Here is a 27,295-nt window from a genome sequence, read left to right as displayed (position 1 = left end):
TCCCGAACTTTGACATATTTTCACGAATACCTTTTACCTGGCGCAGAAGTGGTGGTACTTAATTTATTTTACGTGAATTTTTGGTACTAGCCTTCCTCTACCCCATCACTACTGTTCATCTCAGAGTCTCTTTATATATACAAATTACTACATATTTTTATTAACAAAGATTATCTATTAATTTATTTCAGCTTCTTTAACTAGCTCTTTATGTCGCAATACAAGGTAAATATTGATTTTTCCTTGTTATTCAGCCTTTTCAAATTCTCAAGCTAGTCGTGAGTGACACCCACATTCAGTATCTTAGGCAACTCCGTACGTAGTAGCTTATAGTACTTTTAGTACAATTAAATTCCAAGTTGTCCTATCTAATTCCATTGTTTATGTGTTAAAAGGTTTCATTTTCTCCCTTGTTTATACCGTTCTGTTATCCAAAATATTTGTCTTTTTTATCTCAAAACCAAGCTACATGAATTTATTTTATTTATTACCAGAGAACGGCAGTACTCGCCAGTGGCGCACACCTACACCCCCTACATGCGACACTATATATACACGAAATCTTCGATTTTCTAAATATGACTGTATTGAAAATTGGGCCAACACCCATCTGAAAGTTCAGGAAAAGACTCACTCACTCATATGTCAAACATCCATTTTCGTCCAAGGGTGTGGATTTTACGGCCCTTCCTATTTAGGGTCTGTTTTTCGTTCTCGTCCCCAAAACTCCCAAAAACTTTTAAAATTTAACTCCAACCTTTGCGGCTTATAATAGAAGCGATCATTAACTTTACAATGCATGTCTGATTTTGAAAATCGGTTATACCGTTCAAAAGTTACCGAGCTCAGTATAAGTAGAAAGGAAGCCACTTCAGGACACTTTGACCTTTGAACCCTAGCGATACAACATCGCGCGTGGCTGTCAATGCAGCGCGTGACTCCGGCGTGGGTGACGTCAGTGGGGTAACTTGTCGGGACTTGTCGGATGACGTCAGGGGGGTGGCTTGACGGGACTTGTCGGGTGACGTTATTGGGCCACAACTCCGATTAATTATTTTAATTATTTTTAATCATTTTTTAAGTCCTTATAATAGTCAAGTATGTTAATAACCAATAATATTAAACAAAAAATATTTCCTTAAGGGGGAATTGAACCAAGTACTAACACGACAGTATGTAAATAGATACACATTCCGCTAACCCACGCAAACGCTTGCTAGACACTGGTAATATAAGGTATAAAAAAAAGCAAATAGATAGGTAAAAATTGTAAAGAAAATTACTACATACTTAAATGTATTATAAAATTAATATATTCCTAAATTTTAGAAGAAACATTCGTAAATAGGTACATTTATACAAAACACAAAAGCATGTAGGTACCTACACATAGGTATTACTGTATATGCAGAAGGAGAAGCTGCTATAACAGGACAAAGGGATATTAATCTTCTAAGCAGCTCAATGTACATGCAAGATATCTCTTGAAAACCTATTGCGAATAGATGAAAAATCAAACACATCATACCGCAGGTCATCCTCACATTATGACCAAACCACCGAACGTGTCTAAGTATAGGTACCTACACGGCGCTCGTCTCTCATATAGGTAAAAAAGGGGGGTTACTATACTTTCGACTACCGTGTTTCAACTACCATTCCAAGGTCATAAGCTAACGTAGGTAAGCATGCGCTAATATTTTAAATTGGTGTTCATGGTTAGGAGAGGAAAGAAAAAACAAAACTTTCTGATCTAAATAATATATTTTTAATAAAGGAATAAAGACTTAACATTATTTTTAATATAAATACAAAGTTCTAAACATAAAATACAGCTCGTTCTTTATTTTTACTCGGCGTTGTTCTGATTTTGTCTAGTTTTAGTTTAATCCTATAATGTAGACTTATGTGTAAATCGTTTATTTCTTTCTCCAACCAGTAGTTGGATACATATAAATCACTTGAATTTTCTAACGACAAAATGTATCTTTTTTTTTTATAATTGGCTTTGGCATGAACCAATTAGCCAGAAAATGTACCTTATTTTATTTCTAAATTTAATTTCTCTTATTCCTATTATAATATGCTCCGTTCCCTCCTCCAGTTCCTCCAACCGTCGACACTGTGCAATTTTTATTTTGGCGTCAATCTCTTCCATTGTAACCTTTTTGAGATTGTTTATATCGTCCTGGTTATAACTGTCTTCTACAGCAAAATTCTGCCAAACCGGTGTATAAAATTTTAGATTTTCGATCTTTGCAAATGAATCTCCATTAAATGTACATAGTCCGTTTGTATTAAATTCAGCGAAATTATCTTCCGACGGTAAGTAAACGATGTCCAAGTTTTTACAAGGTAAACTAAGATAACCATATTCTTTAAGCTGTTGCCTGTTTTCGAATGCCTTTACAAAGACGGATTTTGCGTATCCTTTTAAAAAGTATACATTTTTATGTCCATCGTTTTCTAATAATACTCCAACATGGGGATATTTGCCCCTATTGTTTACCGTAAAAGCAGAAACTTTATAAAATCCGGATGTTTCCATATTCTTCCAATTTTTAAAATAATTACAAAATTTCTCTTGGGCCGCAATTATTTTCTCTTCTTTTTGGAGTAAAGATTTGTATTCGTCCTTAATTGCAATAGTTTTTTCGGTAAATTCAACTTTCTTCTTTTTAATTTCTATTTCTTCCAGCTCCAATTTCCGTTTGCTGGCACTTATTACGAGAACCGTCGAAAGAGGAGTAATTTCTTTAAAAGGGTATGGAAACAGTTTACTATTCTTGTTCGTTCGTGTTCGTAGAACCTGCGGTATAACATTATTTGTCTTTACCAACCCCATATCGAAAATATTAATTTCTTTTGGAATTGCGGAAAATAGTGTCTTAGATCGAGTAAACAAAGTTTCTCCAGCCTTAATATAACATTTGTGCGTAACAGTCACATTATTTTCGTATTCACATTCGTTTATCTCCAAATAGTTTACAGGTAAACAATTAAAACTGAATGCAGATAACACATAATTGATTAATTTTTACGACCATCCTCGTTCTCTGGTAGTTCAATTTGTATTCCAGATAATTTTCTCGTGCATCGATTTCCCCAGTAAACATACTGCAGAAGATTATTAAACACAAGACAACAGCTATTTTGTAAGCAATCTGTTAACTTAGTCCACATTTTAGATAGCGGAACCATGTATAACGGTGCATTTTGTAAAAATTATTTATTCATTTCCAACATGTCTAGGCAATCTTCTATTGGATCAAAATGGTTACAAAGTCTGTGGTTATATATTGTTGCCTCCAATCTGGTAATTCCATGCTCTTTTGCCAAGGAAGATGCAAATATTTGCTTAAGTCGTTCATCTGGACAATTTATAAAATCTATAACATGTGTTCCAAGTTGTTGGTTGACACCAGGACTGGTAATTTGACAAACAAATTTGTTGTATATTTTAATTCTACAATTGGAGTTCAACCATGTTAAGCAGTCGATTCCAACTGTATTATCGTTATCCACAATTACATTAGAATTTTCGTCGTATTCGCCTTGGTAGCAAAAGTTAAAAATATTTGTCAAATAATCGCACATCTCGGTCTTGTTAAAAATTCCAGCAAAATCTTGCGTAATGTCCAAATCCAAAAGATAGAAATTATCTGCTTGGAGTTGGTTTAGTAACATCGGTAATTTTTCCAGCAAAATTTGCACTTTAACATCTGCCAATTCAATTTTGTATGGTATTGCAACAGGATTTCCATATTTTTCTTTAATTTTCTCAATTTCCTCTTGTCCAATTTGTTGTTCTATTTTTTTGCTCCTTTTATCACAGGCATCCAAGAGAAATGGCAGCTTTGCTTTGACTCCGTGTCTAGCAGAGACGAAGTCAGAAAATTTTCCACGTAAATAACTGCTAAACGATCCGCACATTTCCTTCTTCAAAAAAACTTTGTTACCTTTCTGCAATATTTGCTGCTCACAGTCACCTCGGTCGCATATTTTAATAACCATAATATTATCGCAAAATGGTTCTGTAATAGGCAGGAGTTCTTTATGCTTAAAGCGTGTCTCATTTTCGGTGTACTTTATACTGCCCACATCAGTAATGAGATTGTTATTTTCCAGGTTTTCGAAAAGAAGCCACAACCCGAAACGTTCATTTGTAGGTTTTACTCTATTTCCCAAGAGCTGCGTAACACTATACACTTTGGAGAGAGACATGTTAACAGTTTCAACTACTTGCGAGTTATGAGAATTGATTGTTCTGACTGCACTTTTATATATTTCGATAGTAATTCGAATATGCCCGAACTTTCCCGATTTTCAATATTAGCGCATGCGTAGCTGTGTGCAGTAGAGCGTAGCAGAGCACAGCAGCGGTTAGCAGAGGCTAAAAACTATATCCCAATATTAGCGCATGCGTAGCTGTGTGTAGTAGAGCGTAGCAGAGGTTAGCAGAATGTAGCAGAGGATAGCACGTCGGACGTCACGTCAATGTCGTCCTACGTCGAATGTCACATTCGTGCTAACGTCTGCTACGCTCTGCTAACCTCTGCTACGCTCTACTACACACAGCTACGCATGCGCTAATATTGGGATATAGTTTTTAGCCTCTGCTAACCGCTGCTGTGCTCTGCTACGCTCTACTGCACACAGCTACGCATGCGCTAATATTGAAAATCGGGAAAGTTCGGGCATACTCGAACTACTATCGAAATATATAAAAGTGCAGTCAGAACAATCAATTCTCATAACTCGCAAGTAGTTGAAACTGTTAACATGTCTCTCTCCAAAGTGTATAGTGTTACGCAGCTCTTGGGAAATAGAGTAAAACCTACAAATGAACGTTTCGGGTTGTGGCTTCTTTTCGAAAACCTGGAAAATAACAATCTCATTACTGATGTGGGCAGTATAAAGTACACGGACAATGAGACACGCTTTAAGCATAAAGAACTCCTGCCTATTACAGAACCATTTTGCGATAATATTATGGTTATTAAAATATGTGACCGAGGTGACTGTGAGCAGCAAATATTGCAGAAAGGTAACAAAGTTTTTTTGAAGAAGGAAATGTGCGGATCGTTTAACAGTTATTTACGTGGAAAATTTTCCGACTTCGTCTCTGCTAGACACGGAGTCAAAGCAAAGCTGCCATTTCTCTTGGATGCCTGTGATAAAAGGAGCAAAAAAATAGAACAACAAATTGGACAAGAGGAAATGGAGAAAATTAAAGAAAAATATGGAAATCCTGTTGCAATACCATACAAAATTGAATTGGCAGATGTTAAAGTGCAAATTTTGCTGGAAAAATTACCGATGTTACTAAACCAACTCCAAGCAGATAATTTCTATCTTTTGGATTTGGACATTACGCAAGATTTTGCTGGAATTTTTAACAAGACCGAGATGTGCGATTATTTGACAAATACTTTTAACTTTTGCTACCAAGGCGAATACGACGAAAATTCTAATGTAATTGTGGATAACGATAATACAGTTGGAATCGACTGCTTAACATGGTTGAACTCCAATTGTAGAATTAAAATATACAACAAATTTGTTTGTCAAATTACCAGTCCTGGTGTCAACCAACAACTTGGAACACATGTTATAGATTTTATAAATTGTCCAGATGAACGACTTAAGCAAACATTTGCATCTTCCTTGGGAAAAGAGCATGGAATTACCAGATTGGAGGCAACAATATATAACCACAGACTTTGTAACCATTTTGATCCAATAGAAGATTGCCTAGACATCTTGAAACTGAATAAACAATTTTTACAAAATGCACCGTTATACTCGGTTCCGCTATCTGAAATGTGGACTAAGTTAACAGATTGCTTACAAAATAGCTGTTGTCTTGTGTTTAATAATCTTCTGCAGTATGTTTTCTGGGGAAATCGATGCACGAGAAAATTATCTGGAATACAAATTGAACTACCAGAGAACGAGGATGGTCGTAAAAATTAATCAATTATGTGTTATCTGCATTCAGTTTTAATTGTTTACCTGTAAACTATTTGGAGATAAATGAATGTGAATACGAAAATAATGTGACTGTTACGCACAAATGTTATATTAAGGCTGGAGAAACTTTGTTTACTCGATCTAAGACACTATTTTCCGCAATTCCAAAAGAAATTAATATTTTCGATTTGGGGTTGGTAAAGACAAATAATGTTATACCGCAGGTTCTACGAACACGAACGAACAAGAATAGTAAACTGTTTCCATACCCTTTTAAAGAAATTACTCCTCTTTCGACGGTTCTCGTAATAAGTGCCAGCAAACGGAAATTGGAGCTGGAAGAAATAGAAATTAAAAGGAGGAAAGTTGAATTTACCGAAAAAACTATTGCAATTAAGGACGAATACAAATCTTTACTCCAAAAAGAAGAGAAAATAATTGCGGCCCAAGAGAAATTTTGTAATTATTTTAAAAATTGGAAGAATATGGAAACATCCGGATTTTATAAAGTTTCTGCTTTTACGGTAAACAATAGGGGCAAATATCCCCATGTTGGAGTATTATTAGAAAACGATGGACATAAAAATGTATACTTTTTAAAAGGATACGCAAAATCCGTCTTTGTAAAGGCATTCGAAAACAGGCAACAGCTTAAAGAATATGGTTATCTTAGTTTACCTTGTAAAAACTTGGACATCGTTTACTTACCTTCGGAAGATAATTTCGCTGAATTTAATACAAACGGACTATGTACATTTAATGGAGATTCATTTGCAAAGATCGAAAATCTAAAATTTTATACACCGGTTTGGCAGAATTTTGCTGTAGAAGACAGTTATAACCAGGACGATATAAACAATCTCAAAAAGGTTACAATGGAAGAGATTGACGCCAAAATAAATATTGCACAGTGTCGACGGTTGGAAGAACTGGAGGAGGGAACGGAGCATATTATAAGAGGAATAAGAGAAATTAAATTTAGAAATAAAATAAGATACATTTTGTCGTTAGAAAATTCAAGTGATTTATATGTATCCAACTACTGGTTGGAGAAAGAAATAAACGATTTACACATAAGTCTACATTATAGGATTAAACTAAAACTAGACAAAATCAGAACAACGCCGAGTAAAAATAAAGAACGAGCTGTATTTTGTGTTTAGAACTTTGTATTTATATTAAAAATAATGTTAAGTCTTTATTTCTTTATTAAAAATATATTATTTAGATCAGAAAGTTTTGTTTTTTCTTTCCTCTCCTAACCATGAACACCAATTTAAAATATTAGCGCATGCTTACCTACGTTAGCTTCTGACCTTGGAATGGTAGTTGAAACACGGTAGTCGAAAGTATAGTAACCCCCCTTTTTTACCTATGTGATAAATATAATTTTATTTCTTTTAACATTTCCATTTAACATTTATTAAGATAATAGCATTTGATTTTTACGGTCTATTTCTAAATTCGGCGTTGCACCTATCCGCATATTGTTGATTGATTTTACGTTTTATTTAAAAAATAATAGCTTTAATGACACATTTCTAAAGTACTCCTTCTTTTATCGTTTCCTTGTTATGCAAATAAATGAGAGAGGTTGTTGCTATCCACAAAAGGATAATAATATTTTATTTTATGGTTTATTTTTTGTTTCTAATTTAATCTAAATGTATTTTTATGTGTTGTTTTTTTTTATAAATTGTATGTTTCATTTGTCCTTATATTTTTGATCGATTTTACGTTTTATTTAAAAAATTATAGCTTTTTAACCGTAATACTTCTTCTGTTTAGCAATATATTATCAATCACAGCTAATATTTATTTTTTAATAGCGTGATAATAATAATGTTGCATTTGTACACGTCCCAGCGTATTTTTTTACTTTATAAAAATATATTGACAATCCTACTAATGCATTGGGTTAGTAAATAACACTATGCGTTTTTTATTATTTTTATTTAAATTATTTCATACGAGTACATTGTTAAAGTTAGTAATAATTAAAAAACTAGCCAATTTATTTTAACATTTTCATCCATGGATCTAACGGAATAACGGTTAAATGAAGGTGTCTCGTATTCTATGTCTGTGCGCTATTTAAATTGTTGGCAGATTATTCATTACTATTACGACGTTTTTTCTAATTTTTCTATGCATTTTCAAAACGACTTCGACGACGTGTTTGCTCATTTTTAAACAAAGGTTTGATAGTTTTATTACATTTATCCCGGAATGCTTGATATGTCAAATATCCTGGAGAAACTCTATGAATACATGTGACCTCTTATATTTTTTATAGTTGAGGCTGTCCTTTGTCGTAAAGTCTTGAGGATTCTTATAAAATAGTAAATTGTTTAGCCCACAAGTAGTTTTGTGCTTGTTATCGTTAATCAGTACATTTTTAGGAGCAAATTTGATGTTTTTTGCCCATTATCCTTTTATCAGTTTTCCAAACACACTGTGGACCTTAAGCTCTATCAATATCTGGGAATAATACCAATATTTTAGAAGGTGTACATCTTCTTCTTCATCTGTGCTCTCATCACCCTTCCATTTTTATATCTTCACCGCTTTTACGCATAAACATTCCTTTTTTCATCGTAAATTTTATTTAATGAGATAGAAGTTCTTTTTGGTATAGGTAAAAAATGGGGGTTACTATACTTTCGACTACCGTGTTTCAACTACCATTCCAAGGTCACAAGCTAACGTAGGTAAGCATGCGCTAATATTTTAAATTGGTGTTCATGGTTAGGAGAGGAAAGAAAAAACAAAACTTTCTGATCTAAATAATATATTTTTAATAAAGAAATAAAGACTTAACATTATTTTTAATATAAATATAAAGTTCTAAACACAAAATACAGCTCGTTCTTTATTTTTACTCGGCGTTGTTCTGATTTTGTCTAGTTTTAGTTTAATCCTATAATGTAGACTTATGTGTAAATCGTTTATTTCTTTCTCCAACCAGTAGTTGGATACATGGAGCCACTAAAACTAGACAAAATCAGAACAACGCCGAGTAAAAATAAAGAACGAGCTGTATTTTGTGTTTAGAACTTTGTATTTATATTAAAAATAATGTTAAGTCTTTATTTCTTTATTAAAAATATATTATTTAGATCAGAAAGTTTTGTTTTTTCTTTCCTCTCCTAACCATGAACACCAATTTAAAATATTAGCGCATGCTTACCTACGTTAGCTTGTGACCTTGGAATGGTAGTTGAAACACGGTAGTCGAAAGTATAGTAACCCCCATTTTTTACCTATATGAACGTTGACAGAAGAAGAATTGACAGTTGGCTTCTGTGTCGTTACCGCTTTCATTTGACACCCCATACGTCAAAATCGGGCCAATGACAACAAAGATGTCGAATGTCACGTTCTGTTAGGCACTATACGGAAAAGGAGAAGAATTGGCAAACGAAAAGAAGAAGAAGAATTGACAAACGAAAAGAAGAAGAAGAATTGACAGTTGGCTTCTGTGTCACCACCGCTTTTATTTGACACCCCATACGTCAAAATCGGACCAATAGCAACAAAGATATGCTGTAATGCCGTTTTGGCACTGCCGCCATCTTTGTTTTTGTCTCAACTTATTCGTTACTCCCTCCCCGTTCTGACGAGCCCTCTTACGTCAAAATCGGACCAATAGCAACGAAGATATGCTGTAATGCCGTTTTGGCAATGCCGCCATCTTTGTTTTTTGTCTCAACTTATTCGTTACCCCCTCCCCGTTCCGACGAGCCCTCTTACGTCAAAATCGGACCAATAGAAACGAAGATATGACGTAATGCCCTTTTGGCATATTCCGATGCGCACGCCACATACTGCATTCAACCCCCTTTTTCATCCCCTTTCCAACGATACGTCACACGTCATCCTACGTTAAGCCGTTTGGCATTTATTAATATTTAAGGGTTGCGATTTAGGGGATGTGCCAGAACATACATAGGTTATCTACTAGTATATGAGTCAATTTTTATTTAAAAAAGGGAAAATGTTTGTGGATATGTATTACTGTGTTTCAATTTATCAATCAAAGATAGAATAAAAATTTTAATTTCTTTAATATAACGCGGACACATAAATTTGATACACCCTGTATATTGATTTGTAAATATTTATTAGAAGTTAGCTTTCAACGCAAAGTGGTTTCTCCTTAATGAATTTTTCCATGAAGAATATTAAAAACATTTTTGTAAATAAAAGTGAAGTGAAAGTTATTTAGGATTAGTATTTTAAACCGATTGTTTATTACGGGAAAGATAGAAGCCATAGGAAATTAGTTCTTAGAAAATTAAGGTAAAGAAAGTTTGGAATTTTAATCTTGGTGTTTAACCACGAGTAAATTTTGTAGAATTTCCCGAAAGTAATTAGTATGATGGTAGGAATAATTTTGAAAGTATGAATGGGTTTTCGAATGAAAAAAAGAATGGGGAGAGAGAAATGTTTCTGAATTGGCTTTGAAATTTGGAATGGGTAAAGTTTTGTTTGAATGTTGAGACAGTTTGGAAAAGAAAAGATCATTGTGTTACCGGCATTCGAGAAGAGCAATCAAAAGTTTTCGTGAGTAGTCCAGAAGCAAGTACTAGTGGTTGTTTTGATAAGTGAGAGTAGCTGAAAAGTGGAACGAGAGACAAATCAAATCGAGAAGAAATACCTCTTTGATTCTGTAAAGTCCAAGAGAGTAAGTTACAAGAATTATCGTTATTAAAATTATTTGTGACACCAAGTAAAAAAGATACTTGGGCCTCAGGAGATTTTTGTTGAGAGAAAGAGAGGAGAGAGTTTTGGAGTTTATTGAACGAGTGCTGGCAAAAAAGAGACCTGGCTTGTGTTTTTGGAGAAATAGTTGCTGGTATCCTGCTGGATTGTTTACTGAGAACGGAGAGGGCTTTGATTGGTAGCCTAACATAATCAACAAGGAGGAGCTGTTTGGGTCAAGAGGAGACATCATTGTGTCTGAATCAAAAAGGTCCTATGTGATAGATTTTCTTTATAATCAGAAGTTAAATTTTTTTACGTAAAAGCATATGCAGTTAAGATTCCAACATTTCAAAAATTTAATAGGAAGTATAAGTAACTTGCGAATACCAAATTTGTTTGTTTAGCTTGTTTTTTATTAAGGGTATCAAGAACAAAGCGATAAATATTTGTTTGGATTAGATTAATTTATATGGTAAAGGTTTCTTTTGGACAATTATGCCAACAGGATTTAATTGATAAATTTATAGAGCATTGCTTTTGATAATAAAGGTATTTGTATGCGTTTATTTATGATTTTTCTATTTATTTCCTTTTCCTATTTTATCCCGATAAGGATCAACTAAGAGATACTGAAGCCACGAGAAAGGAGAAGTATATCCTAAGAGAACTTAATTAAAATTTGTTTGACAAAAGGCACCCTGAGATTTTTTTCTTAATATTTTCATGTATGATTTGCGTTAATTAAATAATTGATCAAATAAATAATTAATATAAAAGTAATAGAGAGCAGATCATAACAGTATGTATGTATGTATGTATGTATGTATGTATGTATGTATGTATGTATGTATGTATGTATGTATGTATGTATGTGTGTGGAAAAGTTAAACCGATCTGATTTTTTTTTCTGTGTTTGAAGAGGGGGCGAGGGCCGATTCAGAACCGGTGTAGTTTGTGAGTTTTGACTACCCATAAGCCAGCTATAGGACTTGGTAGGTACAAAACAGCATATTATTTGGAGGTATATATCTTCGGTTCAAGAAGAGACAGGAGAACAGTAAATACACCGAATCAATAGCGTTGGGTTAAGCTTTCAAATGGTGTCTAAGCTGTCACGATCAGACCTACACACGGCTCAGTATAGCCGAAAAACTGAAAAACGAAGCTTCTAACATCTAACGGTGTATACCTTATATCCGGGAAAATTCGAATTTTTAAGTTATAGGCTTCATAAATATGATCCAATCTATTTCTTATGGGAAAAACGGTTTGTTAAGCTCAATAATTCCTGTAATAGCTTCAGTTACCATACTTGACCTTAGATGCATAAGATACTACTTGTCAATACGTTTCAAACTCATGTTTAGTGAACAAAATCGGTTAAGCCGTTTAGAAGTTATTAAGCTACAAAAGTATAATCCAACTAAAGATTATTCCCTAAATGGTTTATGTAGTTGTAGTGGTAACGACGCTAATTTTAGCTGGCAACGGGCAATCCGAGTTAATTTACTGGCCATCCCAATATTTTTTTCAATCTATTTCGAATAGAAAAAAATCTAGTGTACATTCGATGGACACTAGATCATTTGGGAGATAATGCGACAAAGGCGACCATTTATAAAGCTTCATGTGTAATCGAGAAACATTGTGGTCAACTTTATACATTTAATTTATAAATAACTTTGAAAACCTCCTGATACAAGAATAAAAAAACCGCTAAACGCCGTAAAAATGAGTGGCGCATACAATATTCCAGCTACAAAAGATCTAATATGAATATTACGTGACGGGAAAATGTATTTTCATTTTGATGCAAAACAAAATTCTAGTTTAATTTTAAAAGATTTTTTCATAATATTTGCTATATATGAAGTAAACGCGCCACAAAAGTGTTAGTCCATTGAAATGTTACATTTAGTGTGCATTTCTTAGAGGAGTCAATTTTATTTTTTTAATGTGTAGGGGGGTTCAGTAGAAGCTTAAGTTCAAGTTTTTGGGGTTGAGGCCCTTGTCCCCCGGCCGCCATCTTGGAAAAAGTGGTGCAAAGGGCTTTCGCGCTGTATCTCGTAAACTAGCTACCCTACAGAAAATTTAATGTCACATAAAATGAAGCAAATTAAATTTTCTAAAATTTTATATCTATTACCTTTTATCGTAAAGTGACCAACAACAAAGTTATAAACAAAAATAAGAGAAAATTTTGTAAGAAATTTCTTTTGGAGGTTATAACTTTTTTTACGTTCATTTTACAATAAAATAATATTATAGCGATTTTGTAGAGGATTTTTCAATAAACAATTTTCACTATAAAGTTGTTTAATTTTATTTATTATCTAGGTTTTACAGCGCTCCAAACTTGACCAGATTCTCGAATTCTCGTAGAAAAATAATGCTTTCTATCTATATATTAGACGAGCGGCATTAACCGTTATGCCAACCACGGAAATCAAATTTAAGGTGAATGATCAATTTTGGTCTATTTTTATGTTTTCGAGGTCGCTGAATCCGAATATGAAGTTTATTTTTATCTAGAGTTGGCGGAACATGTTAAAAAAATAAATTTTATACAAAAAACCAAAAATCAATTTTGATGATTTTTCAAATTTACCTCGCTGTATCTTTGGTCGATGTAAATATTTCCCTTTAAAAATTTTACTTTGTCATCTTTGAAGTATGTAGATAACAATGAAATTTGTCCAAAATGTTTAAACGTATTAAAAAAGAGTTGTTAATTTATTAACATTTTGTCATCATATTTCGTTAGTTTCATGTTTACATAAAAAAGTTGGGTGACAAACTTTTTAGTTTATAATTTTAACCAACACAACAATAAAATATAGTTCATGAAGAAGTTTTTCGGAAAATTTTAAGTCCAAATATGTAATAGGAAAAAAGTTATGTTACTTCATATACAAGCGGCACACCCCAAAAAACGCTTAAATCTCGAGATCCTGACCACGGTGTGGTGAATGGCTATAATTTTTATCATACTTTATGATTTTGATATTAAAGATCGTTTTTTTTGCTCTGCTTAAGAATTTTGCATTTTGCGGTTGCGTCATTCTTCTTCTGAAGCGGCGAATTTTTCCTCAAACAACTTCTTGGGCCTTCTCTATATATGCTTAGTTATAAGTTTTATAGAGGGAAGAAAGGTCAAAAACAGATTAATAATAGCATAGGAATCTTAAAATCATAATAAATTGTATGAATAAAAAATATATATAGATAGAAAAGTAAGCCTAACTTTTGGTTTTATTGTATCCCTATGAGCATTCGAAAATCTGCTCAAGTTTGGAGCGCTGTAAAACCTATATAAATAAATAGAATTAAACAAATTTATAGTGGAAATTGTTCGCTAAAAAACCCTCTACAAAATTGCTATAATATTATTTTATTTTAAAATGAACTGAAAAAAAGTTATAACATCCAAAAGGAAACTTGTTAAAAAAAATTTACGTATTTTTAGTTATATCTTATTTGTTGGTCACTTGACGATAAAAAGTAATAGAAACAAAATTGTGTAAAATTTAATTTGCTACATTTTATGTTTTAATAGATTTTCCGTAGGGTTGGTATACGAGATATAGCGCAAAACCCCTTTGCACCCCGTTTCCAAGATGGCGACCGGGGGACAAGGATGGCGACCCCAAAAACTTGAACTTAAGCTTCTACTGATCCCTTCTACACATTAAAGAAATAAAATTGACTCCTCTAAGAAATGCAAGGTACGGCCTAAAAAATGTAACATTTTAATGGACTATGTTTCAAAATTCAAACTGTATCAAAGTTACTCTTTTGTAGCGCGTTTTACTTCAAATTTAGCAAATATTATGAAAAAATCTTTTAAAATTAAACTAGAATTTTGTTTTGCATCAAAATGAAAGTACATTTTCGCGCCACGTAATATTCATATCAGGTCTTTTGTAGCTGGAATATTGTATGCGCCACTCATTTTTACGGCGTTTAGCGGTTTTTTTTTATTCTTGTACAAATTTATCAAGATTGGGAAACAGTAATTTTGTGTAGGAAACCAAAACAGCCTTGCCAAAATCAGATATAAATGGGTCAGCTACACTGATCATCCATTACAGCCATTCGTAAATACCCTATATAGGTGAGATTATGTGGGACAATCCTACATAAGCCTACTACAGTATCTATTAATTACTGTATAATGGGAATAAACCACCATTGCACAATTACAACTACTTCGTGTGACGTTTCAGTCTCTAGATTTTCAGCTTGGAAACAGTTTCCAAAATAAACGATTTGAACTATTAAATGAAATAAGTATCTGACTTTTATTAAGTTGGGCATACAAAATTCAATTCGTGTCATATTTATATATTTCCGACTTAAAATGACAATTGAAACATATAAAAAACAAAATTTGATGTCCATATTGGGAGACAGTATTATCATTTTTCTAATATACAGCGTGTTTAGTAACCAATGAGCCATAGCTTAACCTTAGATTTCTGAGATTAAAATAGGTCGATTTAGGCTAACTTACTTTAGTACGAAAGTTGATAACCGAAATACAGGGTGTCAAATTTAAACTTTTATTTTATTTGTTCTTGAATATTTCCTGACAGGCATGTGATAACAACACGAAATTTGGTAAGTGGGCGTTTTTTGGGACGAGAAACCTAGATTCCTCACCAAAAATTATATATAACTTTAAAGGATATAGTCCAGGGCGCATCTGTTATGAGATGGACGTTGAGAGGTGACTCAAATTTTTTTGCAGAAATTGCTTGAAAACAAATCAAATAATAATATTTGAGTTATCCTCCATCTCAAAAAGGTCCGGAACATTGTTTAATTAATCAAAATGTCAAAAATTGAAGGAAAAATTCGATTTTTTTCTTGGTATTTTGATTATAACTTTAAAAGTATTCATTTCCGAGAAAAGTTGCGCTGACATAAAAGTTGCGTATTTAAATTTCCTACAATATAGAATTGGTTAAAAATTTAAAAAATAGTCACCCTAGTTGCAAAATAGCAATAATTGTGAAAAAACCATAGAAAAACAAGTATTCGCATTTTACGTTTTTCAACCACTTATGCTACACTTAGGACCTTCATATTTCACCCAGAAAAACTTTATGATACAGTGAAACAACACTGTAAATTTATTTAAGATCGGTTTAATAGATTTTGCAAAATAAATTTTGCGATGCAGCTTTCGCAAAAAAAATTCATTTTTTCAAAATGTTACAGGACTGAAAACAAAGCAGATAGCAAGTGGAAATTTTTTTTGCTTATAGAAGTGTACTATACCTTTCATTTGCAATTTTAAAAATTAAAATCGATTAATTACCACGGCGTCAGAAAATTTTTGAAATAAACAATAATTTTTGGTGCTACGCGCAGGACAGCGGTGTTCGATTCACACAAATTGATTTCCACCAAAATTTCTTCCAATCTTTATCTAATATATTATTTTCTTACTCTATATTTTGTTGTATTTTAATATTTTAATTCAACAAAAATCAAACTAATTTTATTATTGTTTGTGAAATATTGTTTAAACAATTGCATATGTTTAAAAATAATAAACTTTTATTATTTAAGTTAAAATATATGAACAAAGAAAGTTTTGGCTAATTAAAGTGTTATTTCAAAGGATAGAGTATGTGTTTTTATTTTGCAATAAACAAATTTATTTATTTATATCGAAATGTAATAAAAATTACAATGTATCAATCATTATCAAAGGTCATTGGAATGCCCAATCAGAGCAAACTATCCGCTGTCCTGCGCGTAGCACCAATAATTAATGTTTATTTAAAAAAAATCCTGACGCCGTGGTGTTAATCGATTTTAATTTTGCAAAATTGCGAATGAAAGGTACAGTACACTTCTATACGCAAAAAAATTTTCAACTTGCTCTCTGCTTTATTTTCAGTCCTGTAACATTTTGAAAAATGATTTTTTTTACGAAAGCTGGATTGCAAAATTTATTTTGCAAAATCCATTGAACTGATGTTAATGAAATTTTCAGTATTATTTTACTGTATCATAAAGTTTTTCACGGTGAAATATGAAGGTCCTAAGTGTAGCATAAATGGTTGAAAAACGTAAAATACGAATACTTGTTTTTGTATGTTTTTTTCACAATTATTGCTATTTTGCAACAAGGGTGACTATTTTTTAAATTTTTAGCCAATTCTGTATTGTAGAAAATTTAATTACGCAACTTTTATATCAGTACAACTTTTCTCGGAAATGAATATTTTTAAAGTTATAATCAAAAAACCAAGAAAAAAATTGAATTTTTCCTTAATTTTTTTACATTTTGATTATTTAAACAATGTTCCGGACCTTTTTGAGAGGGAGGATAACTCAAATATCATTATAGGTCTGGATCCCGCGTATGAAAAAAAAGGTGATTAATAGCAAGCTGAAAATTTGTAAATAGCTTAAGGATGTCTAGTCGGATAAACTTTGATATATGGGAACACTGGAACAGGGGCAGTTTTAATTGTGGAACAGGTTAAAAATTTGGAACGGTCACACCACGAAAAGGGCACATTTATTTTGTCCGACAGAACAGACTTAAACTCTTCGAACAGAGATTAAACTCTCATGCAAAAATCAGACTGCTATTTATCACCAAATGGGCGTTTTAATGAGTGGAACATGTAGAATATGTCAAATGACAGGAATTATGACAGGTGATAAATAGCAGTCTGATTTTTGCATGAAAGTTAAATCTCTATTCGGAGAGTTTAAGTCTGTTCTGTCGGACAAAATAAATGTGCCGTTTTCGTGGTGTGACCGTTCCAAATTTTTAACCTGTTCCACAATTAAAACTGCCCCTGTTCCAGTGTTCCCATATATCAAAGTTTATCCGACTAGACACCCTTAAGCTATTAACAAATTTTCAGCTTGCTATTAATCAACTTTTTTTTCATACGCGGGATCCAGACCTATTATTTGATTTATTTTCAAGCAATTTCTGCAAAAAAATTTGAGTCACCTCTCAACGTCCAAATGTACTAATATTTTTACAGATGCGCCCTGGTCTAATACTACATTCATCTCACTAAACTCAATTGTTTTCGAGATAAATGCATTTTAAATCTACGATGCAAAATTTAATTTTTGCATTTCATTGTTTGCAGTTACCAAAAACCATTTGACATATTCTTGTCATACGTGGCAGCAACTACTGTAGGTACTGTACACCCCATTAAATTATGTTAAACAAACGTTTCTGACTACTACCAGTGGCGTGCGACGGGGGAAAGTGAATGGCTGACCCTTCCGAAATTCTACGCAACTGGCGGAATTACTATTTTAGTACAATTTTTCGATTCTCCAATACTTTCTATGCAAATCATGTACTCTTCATTCGTAACAATAAAGTCATTATTTTCGAGATATTTGAAGTTAAAAATGAACCGGCAATTATTTTGATTAATGTATTATGCGTAAGCCGCTTCGTTTTTAACTTCAAATATCAGATACATATTATGTCGAAAACTAATGATATGATAATGATATACAGGGTGTCCAGAAACTCTCCCGACAAACGAAAACCGAATATTCTTCAGATAATTTTAAGACAATTTAACCCAATTCACCTAGTCCGAAAATGCTTCCTAACGAAGCTAGAGCTCTTTGAAGATGGCGTCCTGGAATTCGTTTTTCTTAAATATCACAGAACCATAGGCGCTCATACACACGGGCAGGGGGGGCCGTGGCCCCCCTAGCTTTTCGGGAAAGAAAAAATTAAATTTATATTACATAAACGCATTTTTGTCAAAACATTATTGGATAATTTTGAGAGATAAATTGGAAACAACATATTTATTAATAAAAAAATTCACATATTGGGTAGTTATTAATAGTTTAACAGAAAATCTTTGTGTCTGCGACAGTGGTCTGTAGGGAATGTGCATAATACACATTTCCCACAATCACGGTATGCTACTAACGAAAACATTGACAGAGATTAGAGGCTTGGGAAACATATACACTGTAATCGACACCCAAAATTACAAATTAAATGAATCATTTATACTGCAAAAAAACCATATCAGCAAGAATTCCGATCTCTGATCGATAATCACTAATGAGCCATTTGTCTTTAAAAACTGGTATAAAGTAATTATATTTTATATTTTGAAAAAATTCATACTGAAAAATAATTTTTAAAATTTATTGAACATAGTCAAATTTTAGTTAGCAAAAGTATTTTTTAGTAAGTAGATTATTTTTAAAGTGTACATTATGATGAACAGAACAATTTTATTTAAATGAAAAACAGGTGATCTTTCATGATGAATGAGTGTTATATACAGGGTGTCCCAAGAGTAGCGGAAAGGCCGAATAATTCGCGAAATGAACATCGGATCGAAAAACTGAAAAATACGTGTTCAATAATTTTCAAAAATCTATGCGATGACACTCAACAAGTCCACCACTTCAACCCCTGGGTGTGGAGCGGGGGGTAACTTTAAAATCTTAAATAGAACCCCTAATTTTTGTTACAGATTTGGATATTCCTTGTAAAAATAAGCAAATTTTATTCGAGCCATTTTGCGAATTGTGGATAGGTAGATAGCGCTATAATCGGAAAAAACGGTATATCGTGATACCACAGCAAAATTATAGAAACGGTCTAATATCTCGAGAAATATATGTATGTACTTCCAGATAAAACTAAAAAACACCTGTTTAATATTTTTCAAAAATCTATAGAATGACACCAAACAGGATTTTTCATTCCACACTCTGGAGGTGGGGTGAGAGTTAACTTTAAAATCTTAAATAGGAACCCCCGTTTTTTCTTGCAGATTGAGTTTCCTCCTCAAAAAATAAGTAACATTTATTCGAACTTTTTTAGAATTGTTGACGGCTGGCGCTATATTCGGAAAATGCGATTTATTTGCGCCATCTATCAACAATTCTAAAAATGTTTGGAATATGTGTGCCTTATTTTTCATAAGGATTCTATATCTGCAAAAATACAGGGGGCTCCTTTTTAAGATTTTACAGTAAAAACTTGGTTCGACACATACTCTTGGTTAGTCTGCTCGCCAAAGTTGAAGGGAAGGCTTTGCAAGCATTGTATTCTTTTCAAACGGGCTTTAAAGAGAGGCTCAACTTTTGTGGTACCCATGACATTTCCATTTAAAAACTTGGTCTAGTGTTTAAATGTATGAATAATTCCTCACAACAGGGTTCAAACTAGGTTTTTTAGGTGGTTTAAACTACAGTAGACTCCCTCTATAACGAGAACTGAAATGGTGAATTAATTATCTCGTTATAGGCGGATCTCGTTATATCAAACAATAATAATATTGAAATCTTTTGATGCCTCTTACGTAGTTTATTATGTGTCGATGGTCAACCTGAACAGTGAACAATGAGACTTCGCCGCCATAAATTGTAAATTTCCTATAGTATTCAATATCGGTCTATAAACAGGCAGATGTTTATTACAGGTGGCCGAGTTTATTATAGCACTGGCCTCGATAATAAGACAGATGTTGGGCATTTCTATGTACAGTTAGTTGGGGCATTTATTTATTTATGACCATTACAACGCTAAAAACAGGTAAAGACAAGTATTCTTCGATTTAAATTTTCCTCGTTATAACCAAATATGCCTCGTTATAGAGCGTTATAGTTCAATAGGAATTTCATGGGACACCTAATGTACCTCGTTATAAGTGAAACCTCGTTATATCCGTGTTCGTTATAGAGAGAGTCTACTGTATATATTGTCATCCGAAATATACAAAATGTAATGTGCAACATCTTCACGTTTGGCCCCCCCTAAAAATTTTTATATGGGCGCCCTTGCTCAGAACGCTTCTATTTAGAAAAACTAAAACTGGTACTCTTATTTAATTTACAAAGATAAATCGATGCCATCAATTACGAATTTCTAGTACCGGTCATAGGCGCCCATTATGGGTAGGGCAACGGTTATTTTATTGTATAACTTTTTTGTGTTTAACTTATAAGCATTTCTGACACTAGATTATTAAATTGTATTCAAGTACCAAAAGGTGCTCTTGCTTCAAGTCGGTAGGATTCACCGTTTTCTAGAAAAATCGATTTGAAAATTTTTCGTTTGCTGAATTTGAAAAAAAAAATTAAAAAAAACTATTTAGAAAATCGAAAACTGGTACACTTATTTGTCTTCCAGAGACAAATCGATTTCCTTAATTGCGAAATTCTAGTACCGGTCATATGCGTCCGCTTTGGGTAGGTCAACGGTTATTTTATCGCATAACTTTTTTATCTTTAATTTTTAGGCATTTTTGACACTTGATGATTAAATTATGAGGTATTCTAGTAATAAAAGATACTTTTCCTTCAAGTCGATAAAATACACCGAGTTTTTTTGAAAAAAATTTTCAATTTTTTTTTCCAATTCAAGAAACGAAAAATTTTCAAATCGATTTTTCTAGAAAACGGTGAAGCCTACCGACTTAAAGCAAGAGTACCTTTTGGTACTTGAATACCTTACAATGTAATAATCCAGTTATCCAGTGTCAGAAATGCTTACAAGTTAAACACAAAAAAGTTATACAATAAAATAACCGTTGCCCTACCCATAATGGGCGCCTATGACCGGTACTAGAAATTCGTAATTGATGGCATCGATTTATCTTTGTAAATTAAATAAGAGTACCAGTTTTCGTTTTTCTAAATAGAAGCGTTCTGAGATATTTAAGAAAAACGAATTCCAGGATGCCATCTTCAAAAAGCTCTAGCTTCGTTAGGAAGCATTTTTGGACTAGGTGAATTGGGTTAAATTGTCTTAAAATTATCTGAAGAATCTTCGGTCTTCGTTTGTCGGGAAAGTTTCTGGACACCCTGTATAATGACTTCAGATATCGTTTAGTCCATGTTATGAGACCGCTCACGTCTGAAAAAATTTCTGATTCGGTTTATTTGTGGATTAATATTCAAAAATGTCCCCTTTCAACAAATCTGAAGGGTGCCGGGCGGAATTTTTGGGCAGAAATTGTTTAAATATATTTTTTAAACAAATACAAAAGATTACGTTTTTTTGCCACAGAACATATATTTTTAGGTTTTTTGGGTCATTCTAAACAAGAAAGGTATCTTGTAATTTTTTTTTTAAAATTGATAGTTCTCGAGTTATAGGCGATATAAAATCTGAAAAATGCGAAAATACGCATTTTCGAGGCTTAAAAACTCATATTTAAATTAGCATTTTTGAGATTTCCAGATAATTTTTTTAAAGAATAAAAATTCTGCTTCAAGATTCTGAAGATTAATCGTGTCTAACCTTAATTTATACCGTTGTTCTTTAATTGTTAATTATGCGTGTTTATCCGATTTTTTGCTGGTGCGGCGCACTCTATTTCAAAAATCTCCTGTTTTCCTCCGAAAAATATTTTTCTGGATTCTTTGGGATGTTCTAAATAAAATAAGTTTCTTGACATTTTTCTCAAAAGTTGATAGTTTTAAAGTTATAAGCGATTTAAAATGAAAAATGACAAAAAAAAAGTATTTTCGGATTTTAAATCGCTTATAACTTTAAAACTGTTAACTTTTGAGAAAAATTAAACAAGAAACTTATTTTATTTAGGATATTCCAAAAAATCTAGAAAAAATATCTTTCGGAGGAAAATTGGAGATTTTTTAAATAGAGCCGCACCCGCAAAAAATTCGGATATACACACATATTTACCAATTAAAAAACAACGGTATAAATTAAGGTTCGACGCGATTACTCTTTAGAATATTTAAGCTGAATGGTTAGACTTCAATTTAAGTATCTGGCAACCTCAAAAATACTAACTTAAATATGAGTTTTTTGGCGTCGAAAATACGTATTTTCGCATTTTTCAGATTTTAAATCGCCTATAACTCGAAAACTATCAATTTTTGAGAAAATTTACGAGAAACCTGTCTTGTTTAGAATTACCCACAAAACTTAAAAATATATGTTCCAGAGCAAAAAAACGTAATCATTTGTATTTGTTTAAAAAATTTGTTTCAACAATTTCTGCCCAAAAATTCCGCCCGGTACCCTTCAGATTTATTTAAAGAGGAAATTTTTTAATAGGAATTCACAAATAAACCGAATCAGAAATTTTTCCAGACGGGAGCGGTCTCACCACATGGACTAGATATATATTATTTGTATACAAAGTATTGGAGAGTCTAAAAATTATGCTAAAATAGCAGTTCTGTCAGTGGCCTAGAATTTGGGAAGGGTCGAGCATTCATTTTCCCCTGTGGTAAGCCTCTGGTAGTAGCCAGAAACGACTATTTATCAGAATTTAGTAGGTTCTACGGCACCTACACTTTCTGCCAAGTATGACACAAATATGTCAAACAATTTTAAAGTATTATTTTTTTATATAATTTATTCTTTGCTTAAATCTTTAAGAATTAGTACTTCTTGTATCCGGTACTTTAAAATTATTTAATATATGATGGGTATAGTTTCAAAATGTACAATCTCCATATTTCACAAAAATTGAGATATATGTCGCATTACCTCGAGTTTCTAGCCTTGAATCGAAACAATAGAAAATCTCTCTTCAAAATAGTCATTATCCAATGAATTTTGAAGAGAGAAAATTGGACTTAAATTCAAAACGTACAATCTCCAATGACATTTAATTGTTCCTATGAAAGAGGTTATTCGTTTTTCTTAATTACTGAGAATTTAGGAAACATGGAGATTGTACACTATGAAACGATACCCCTCATATTATCCTTACCATACTTGCCAGAAAGTGTAGGTACTATACACTCTACTAAATTATGTTAAATAATCGTTTCTGGCTACTACCAGAGGGGTACGACAGGGGAAAGTGAAAGGTTGACCCTTCCCAAATTCGACGCCACTAATGGAACTTCTATTTTACCATAATTTTTAGATTCTCCAATACTTTTCTATTGCTATTCGTAATACGTATTCGTAACGATAAAATCATTACTTTTAGAGATATTTGAAGTTAAAAATGAAATGGCACAGTTATTTTGATTAATGTATTATACCACTTCGTTTTTAATTTCAAATATCTCGAAAACTAACGAGTTAATCGTTACGAGTAAAGAGTATTTTATTTACATAAAAAGTATTGGAGGATTCAAAAATTGCACTAAATAGTAATTCCGCCAGTGGCGTAGAAATTGGGAAGTGTCAACCATTCATTTTCCCCGTCGTACGCCACTGGTAGTAGCCAGAAACGTTTTTTTAACATAATTTAGTAGGGTGTACACGTGTACAGAAGCTACACTTGCTTCCAAATATTTATGCCAAGGTTATCTCAAATGGTTTTAGTAACTACAATGAAATGCAAAAAAATGGAATTTTGCATCGTGGATTTAAAATGCGTGTATCTCAAAAATGCTTCAGTTTAGTGAAATGAATGTAGTAAACCTTTTTTAAGTAAAAAAATTGAAATAAAAGTTTTGGGCTCAAAATTATTTAGAGTGGGGGATGAAAAAATTGAACGTTATTGAAGAAAATATTGAAGATAATTATTATCTTTTAAACGTCCTCACATAACATTGCAAAACCTTACATTTCAGAAGAAAGAAAACGTCACAATCCAAAAATGTAAAAATATATAGGGTGTTCCATTAAAAAAAGATAAGTTTTTTCATTCTCCCCTATTTATACCCAGTAAAAATTATGGTACTATCTATGCTCCCAGTTTTATCTAAATATTTTTTTTTTATTTGTTACAACACATGAGTATTGGACTTGCTCGCTATAATGGCACACCCTGTATGTAAATATTAAATGTTTGTTATTTACTTACATAATTATTATTTAAACGTTTGATGTTTTGGGTGTGTGCGTGTGTGTGTGTGTGTGTGTTTGTGTGGCTTGAATCCGAGTCCATTAGCCACAGACTTTTATTTGTTTTTACCTTAATCTATTATTTTTTTATTTTTATACCTATTTCATTTAAAGGACTTTATGTTTCTTTCAAGTTATTAAATAATTTTATTATTTCAATTTCACCACAATTTAGTAGATACTGTATACTAATTAGAATAAATAAACAGTTAAACGTTTATGAAAAATTAAGAAAAAATGATTGAGAACAATCCAAGGTGAAACTATTGTGAAATGGTATATTAACAATACGATTTCTTTTCAGGTTATATAGTCAGCCAACCAACATCTATCACAAAAGGGAATCGTGTGCTTCGGAAATTACCACCACCACTATTGTTACTGTAAATGGGGGAGGCAATAGACCCACTAACGGCACCCCCAAAGCTCGAAGTCCCTTTCTATACCCGCCGAGGCCAAGCTACGGGGGAAGCGTGTGAGCTTCCCGATATCACAGTGTGTGAAAAGGTAAAAACTGAGGAATATCAGATGGTGTTTTCAATGTTTGATTTCAAACTCTATTCATTCCTTAAGAGACTATTCAGTTATTGTCAAAAACGGCCTCGTTGGAAATAACTTCCTCGAATTTTTGTACATTGCAGGTACGATATGTGTGTTAATTTTCTGAAAACGGTTTGTTTTGTTAATGGATTCGACCAACAAGTTGACAAAAATTTAGTTTTTCTACTACAGGGATTTTTAAACTTCTATCTAGGAAAGTTCGTTCATAAACTCACGAAACTTATAATGAAATCTTGACACTAAACATATTTTAGCATAAGATATAATATGTATAATGGCGTATTTCAAAAATCAAACTGTGACACATATAACCACCACATAAGAGCACTGTAAATATAAGTTATTATAGTTTTTTCCCACTGTGCTGCTAGCAAATAGTGTGTATCTTGATACAGGTGATTAAAAAAATTGAAATTTTTTGATATTTGCCTGGTTTTTCTCATATTTTTTTCTGTGTTGTCCTATGCTATCCTGCTATATTCAGTTTAAATAAACCAGTGACAACAGGAGAATCATATATAGCTGACAATAAGCTATCGAAGCAGAAACACACACTCTTATTAATTTTTATTTACTGTCAGCTTGCATAATAAGCAGACATTCTTTCTAGATAACTTTTTTGAATATTCTTTACTTTAATGAAATTATCGAACAATGTAATATGTACTAAAAACTAACCTTGTATATTTAATGATAACATTTTTGGAAATAAGAAATATTTTGAAATACGTTATTGAAGACTTCTTGAAAAAATCGTAACAAACTGGATGATAATACCATTTTTGTAAGAGTTCATTAACGACTTTTAAAAATTTACCAAAAAAGCTTTTAGAATTTTCTTTATAGGTAGACTTCGTTTATCTTCTTTTAAACATCCTGAAACATATTATATTGAATACACCGCACGTTTCTATTAAGAATAATATTAAAGAAATACAAATGATTTTTAAACAATTAAATATTTTGAATATTTTTTTATATACTGACAAACCTACCATATTACATTTTTGTGTATATGTTACAGTTCAAGTTGATTATCCAGTTGGAGTTGACTCCAACTAGTTGGAGTCGACTCTAACGGCTGGTTTCAGTAACAGTTGATTATAAATATAAAATTAAGATTTATATTCAACATTTACTAGTAAAAGTAGACTCCAACTAGGAAAAGTATACTCTTCCCAATGCCATTTAGTAAAAGTTGATTCTGATTCACACAAACAGCCGATTCTAGAAATTAAATTAATGTTACTGAATATGTTCATATTAGTCTAGACTGTATCGTCGTCCCCGTTAGTGAAATTGCTCCGATTCGAATTTTTTGCACAAACTTACTCAAAAAGAGGTCCTTATAACAAATCTACTGGGTGCCAGGCAGTACCTTGATCGATAAATTGTTTAAACAATTTTTTTAGACAAATTCACAAAAATAATTTTTTCACTTCGAATAATTTTTTTTAGATCATTTGAGTTATTCTGAGCAAAAAAAGGTATTTTGTGATTTTTCTCTAAAATTGATTGTTGTCGAGTTATACGCGATTTAAAATTTGAAAAATGCAAAAATAGCCATTTTCAAGGCTTAATAACTCGGTTAAAATCCATTATTATGAAAGTCAGAAAGTGACCAAATCAAAGTTTATAGCCCCCTGTACAAGATCCAGCAGAAATTTTTGTAACTATTTTATTACTAAGCTTTATCTTTAATTATTAACAATGAGCACTAAGTGCGTATTAGGCGGCCGTCAATGGTGAGTGCTAAAGAGATGCACCATTTGGGCCGTCCAATGGTGAATCTCACTCGCACTCACATTGACGGCCGCCTCAATACGCGCTTAGCGCTCATTGTTGATAATTAGAAATAATATCTTATTAATGAAATAATGACAAAAATTTCTTCAGGATCTTATAGAGGTAGCTGTAATCTTTGATTTTAGTTTCTGACTTTCATAATATACAGTGAGCACGTAAAGGTTGGATTAAATTCATTTTCTCGAGAATGGACGATTTTAGAAAGAAATCCCGAAGCAGGTCAATTTTTATTTTTAAATTACGACTTTTTGGCATATATACCATAGTAGTGACGTCACCCATCTGGGCGTGATGACGTCATCGATGATTTTTTAAATGGGATAGGGGTCTTGTGATAGCTCATTTGAAAGGTAATTCAATTCTCTACTCAATAATATAACTAATAACATAATTTTTTATACAGGGTGCCCAAATTTTTTTATTTTTTTG

General features: G+C 32.4%; 1 protein-coding gene across 1 annotated transcript in view; it reads left to right on the top strand.

The window, feature by feature from the left end:
* LOC114331654 (diuretic hormone receptor-like) overlaps positions 1-26,108 on the top strand; it is an 892,082-nt gene extending 865,974 nt beyond the window's left edge. The window contains exon 9 of the mRNA XM_050649706.1: positions 24,804-26,108. Within this exon, the coding sequence (XP_050505663.1) occupies positions 24,804-24,978 (175 nt within the window). The 3' untranslated portion in view covers positions 24,979-26,108. The remainder of the gene's footprint in view (positions 1-24,803) is intronic.
* Positions 26,109-27,295: the final 1,187 nt, after the last annotated feature.

This window comes from Diabrotica virgifera, chromosome 4, assembly GCF_917563875.1.
Source record: "Diabrotica virgifera virgifera chromosome 4, PGI_DIABVI_V3a".
NCBI lineage: Eukaryota > Metazoa > Arthropoda > Insecta > Coleoptera > Chrysomelidae > Diabrotica > Diabrotica virgifera.
The sequence above is the reverse complement of the archived record's forward strand: the minus strand, read 5'-3'. Positions and strand labels throughout refer to the sequence as shown.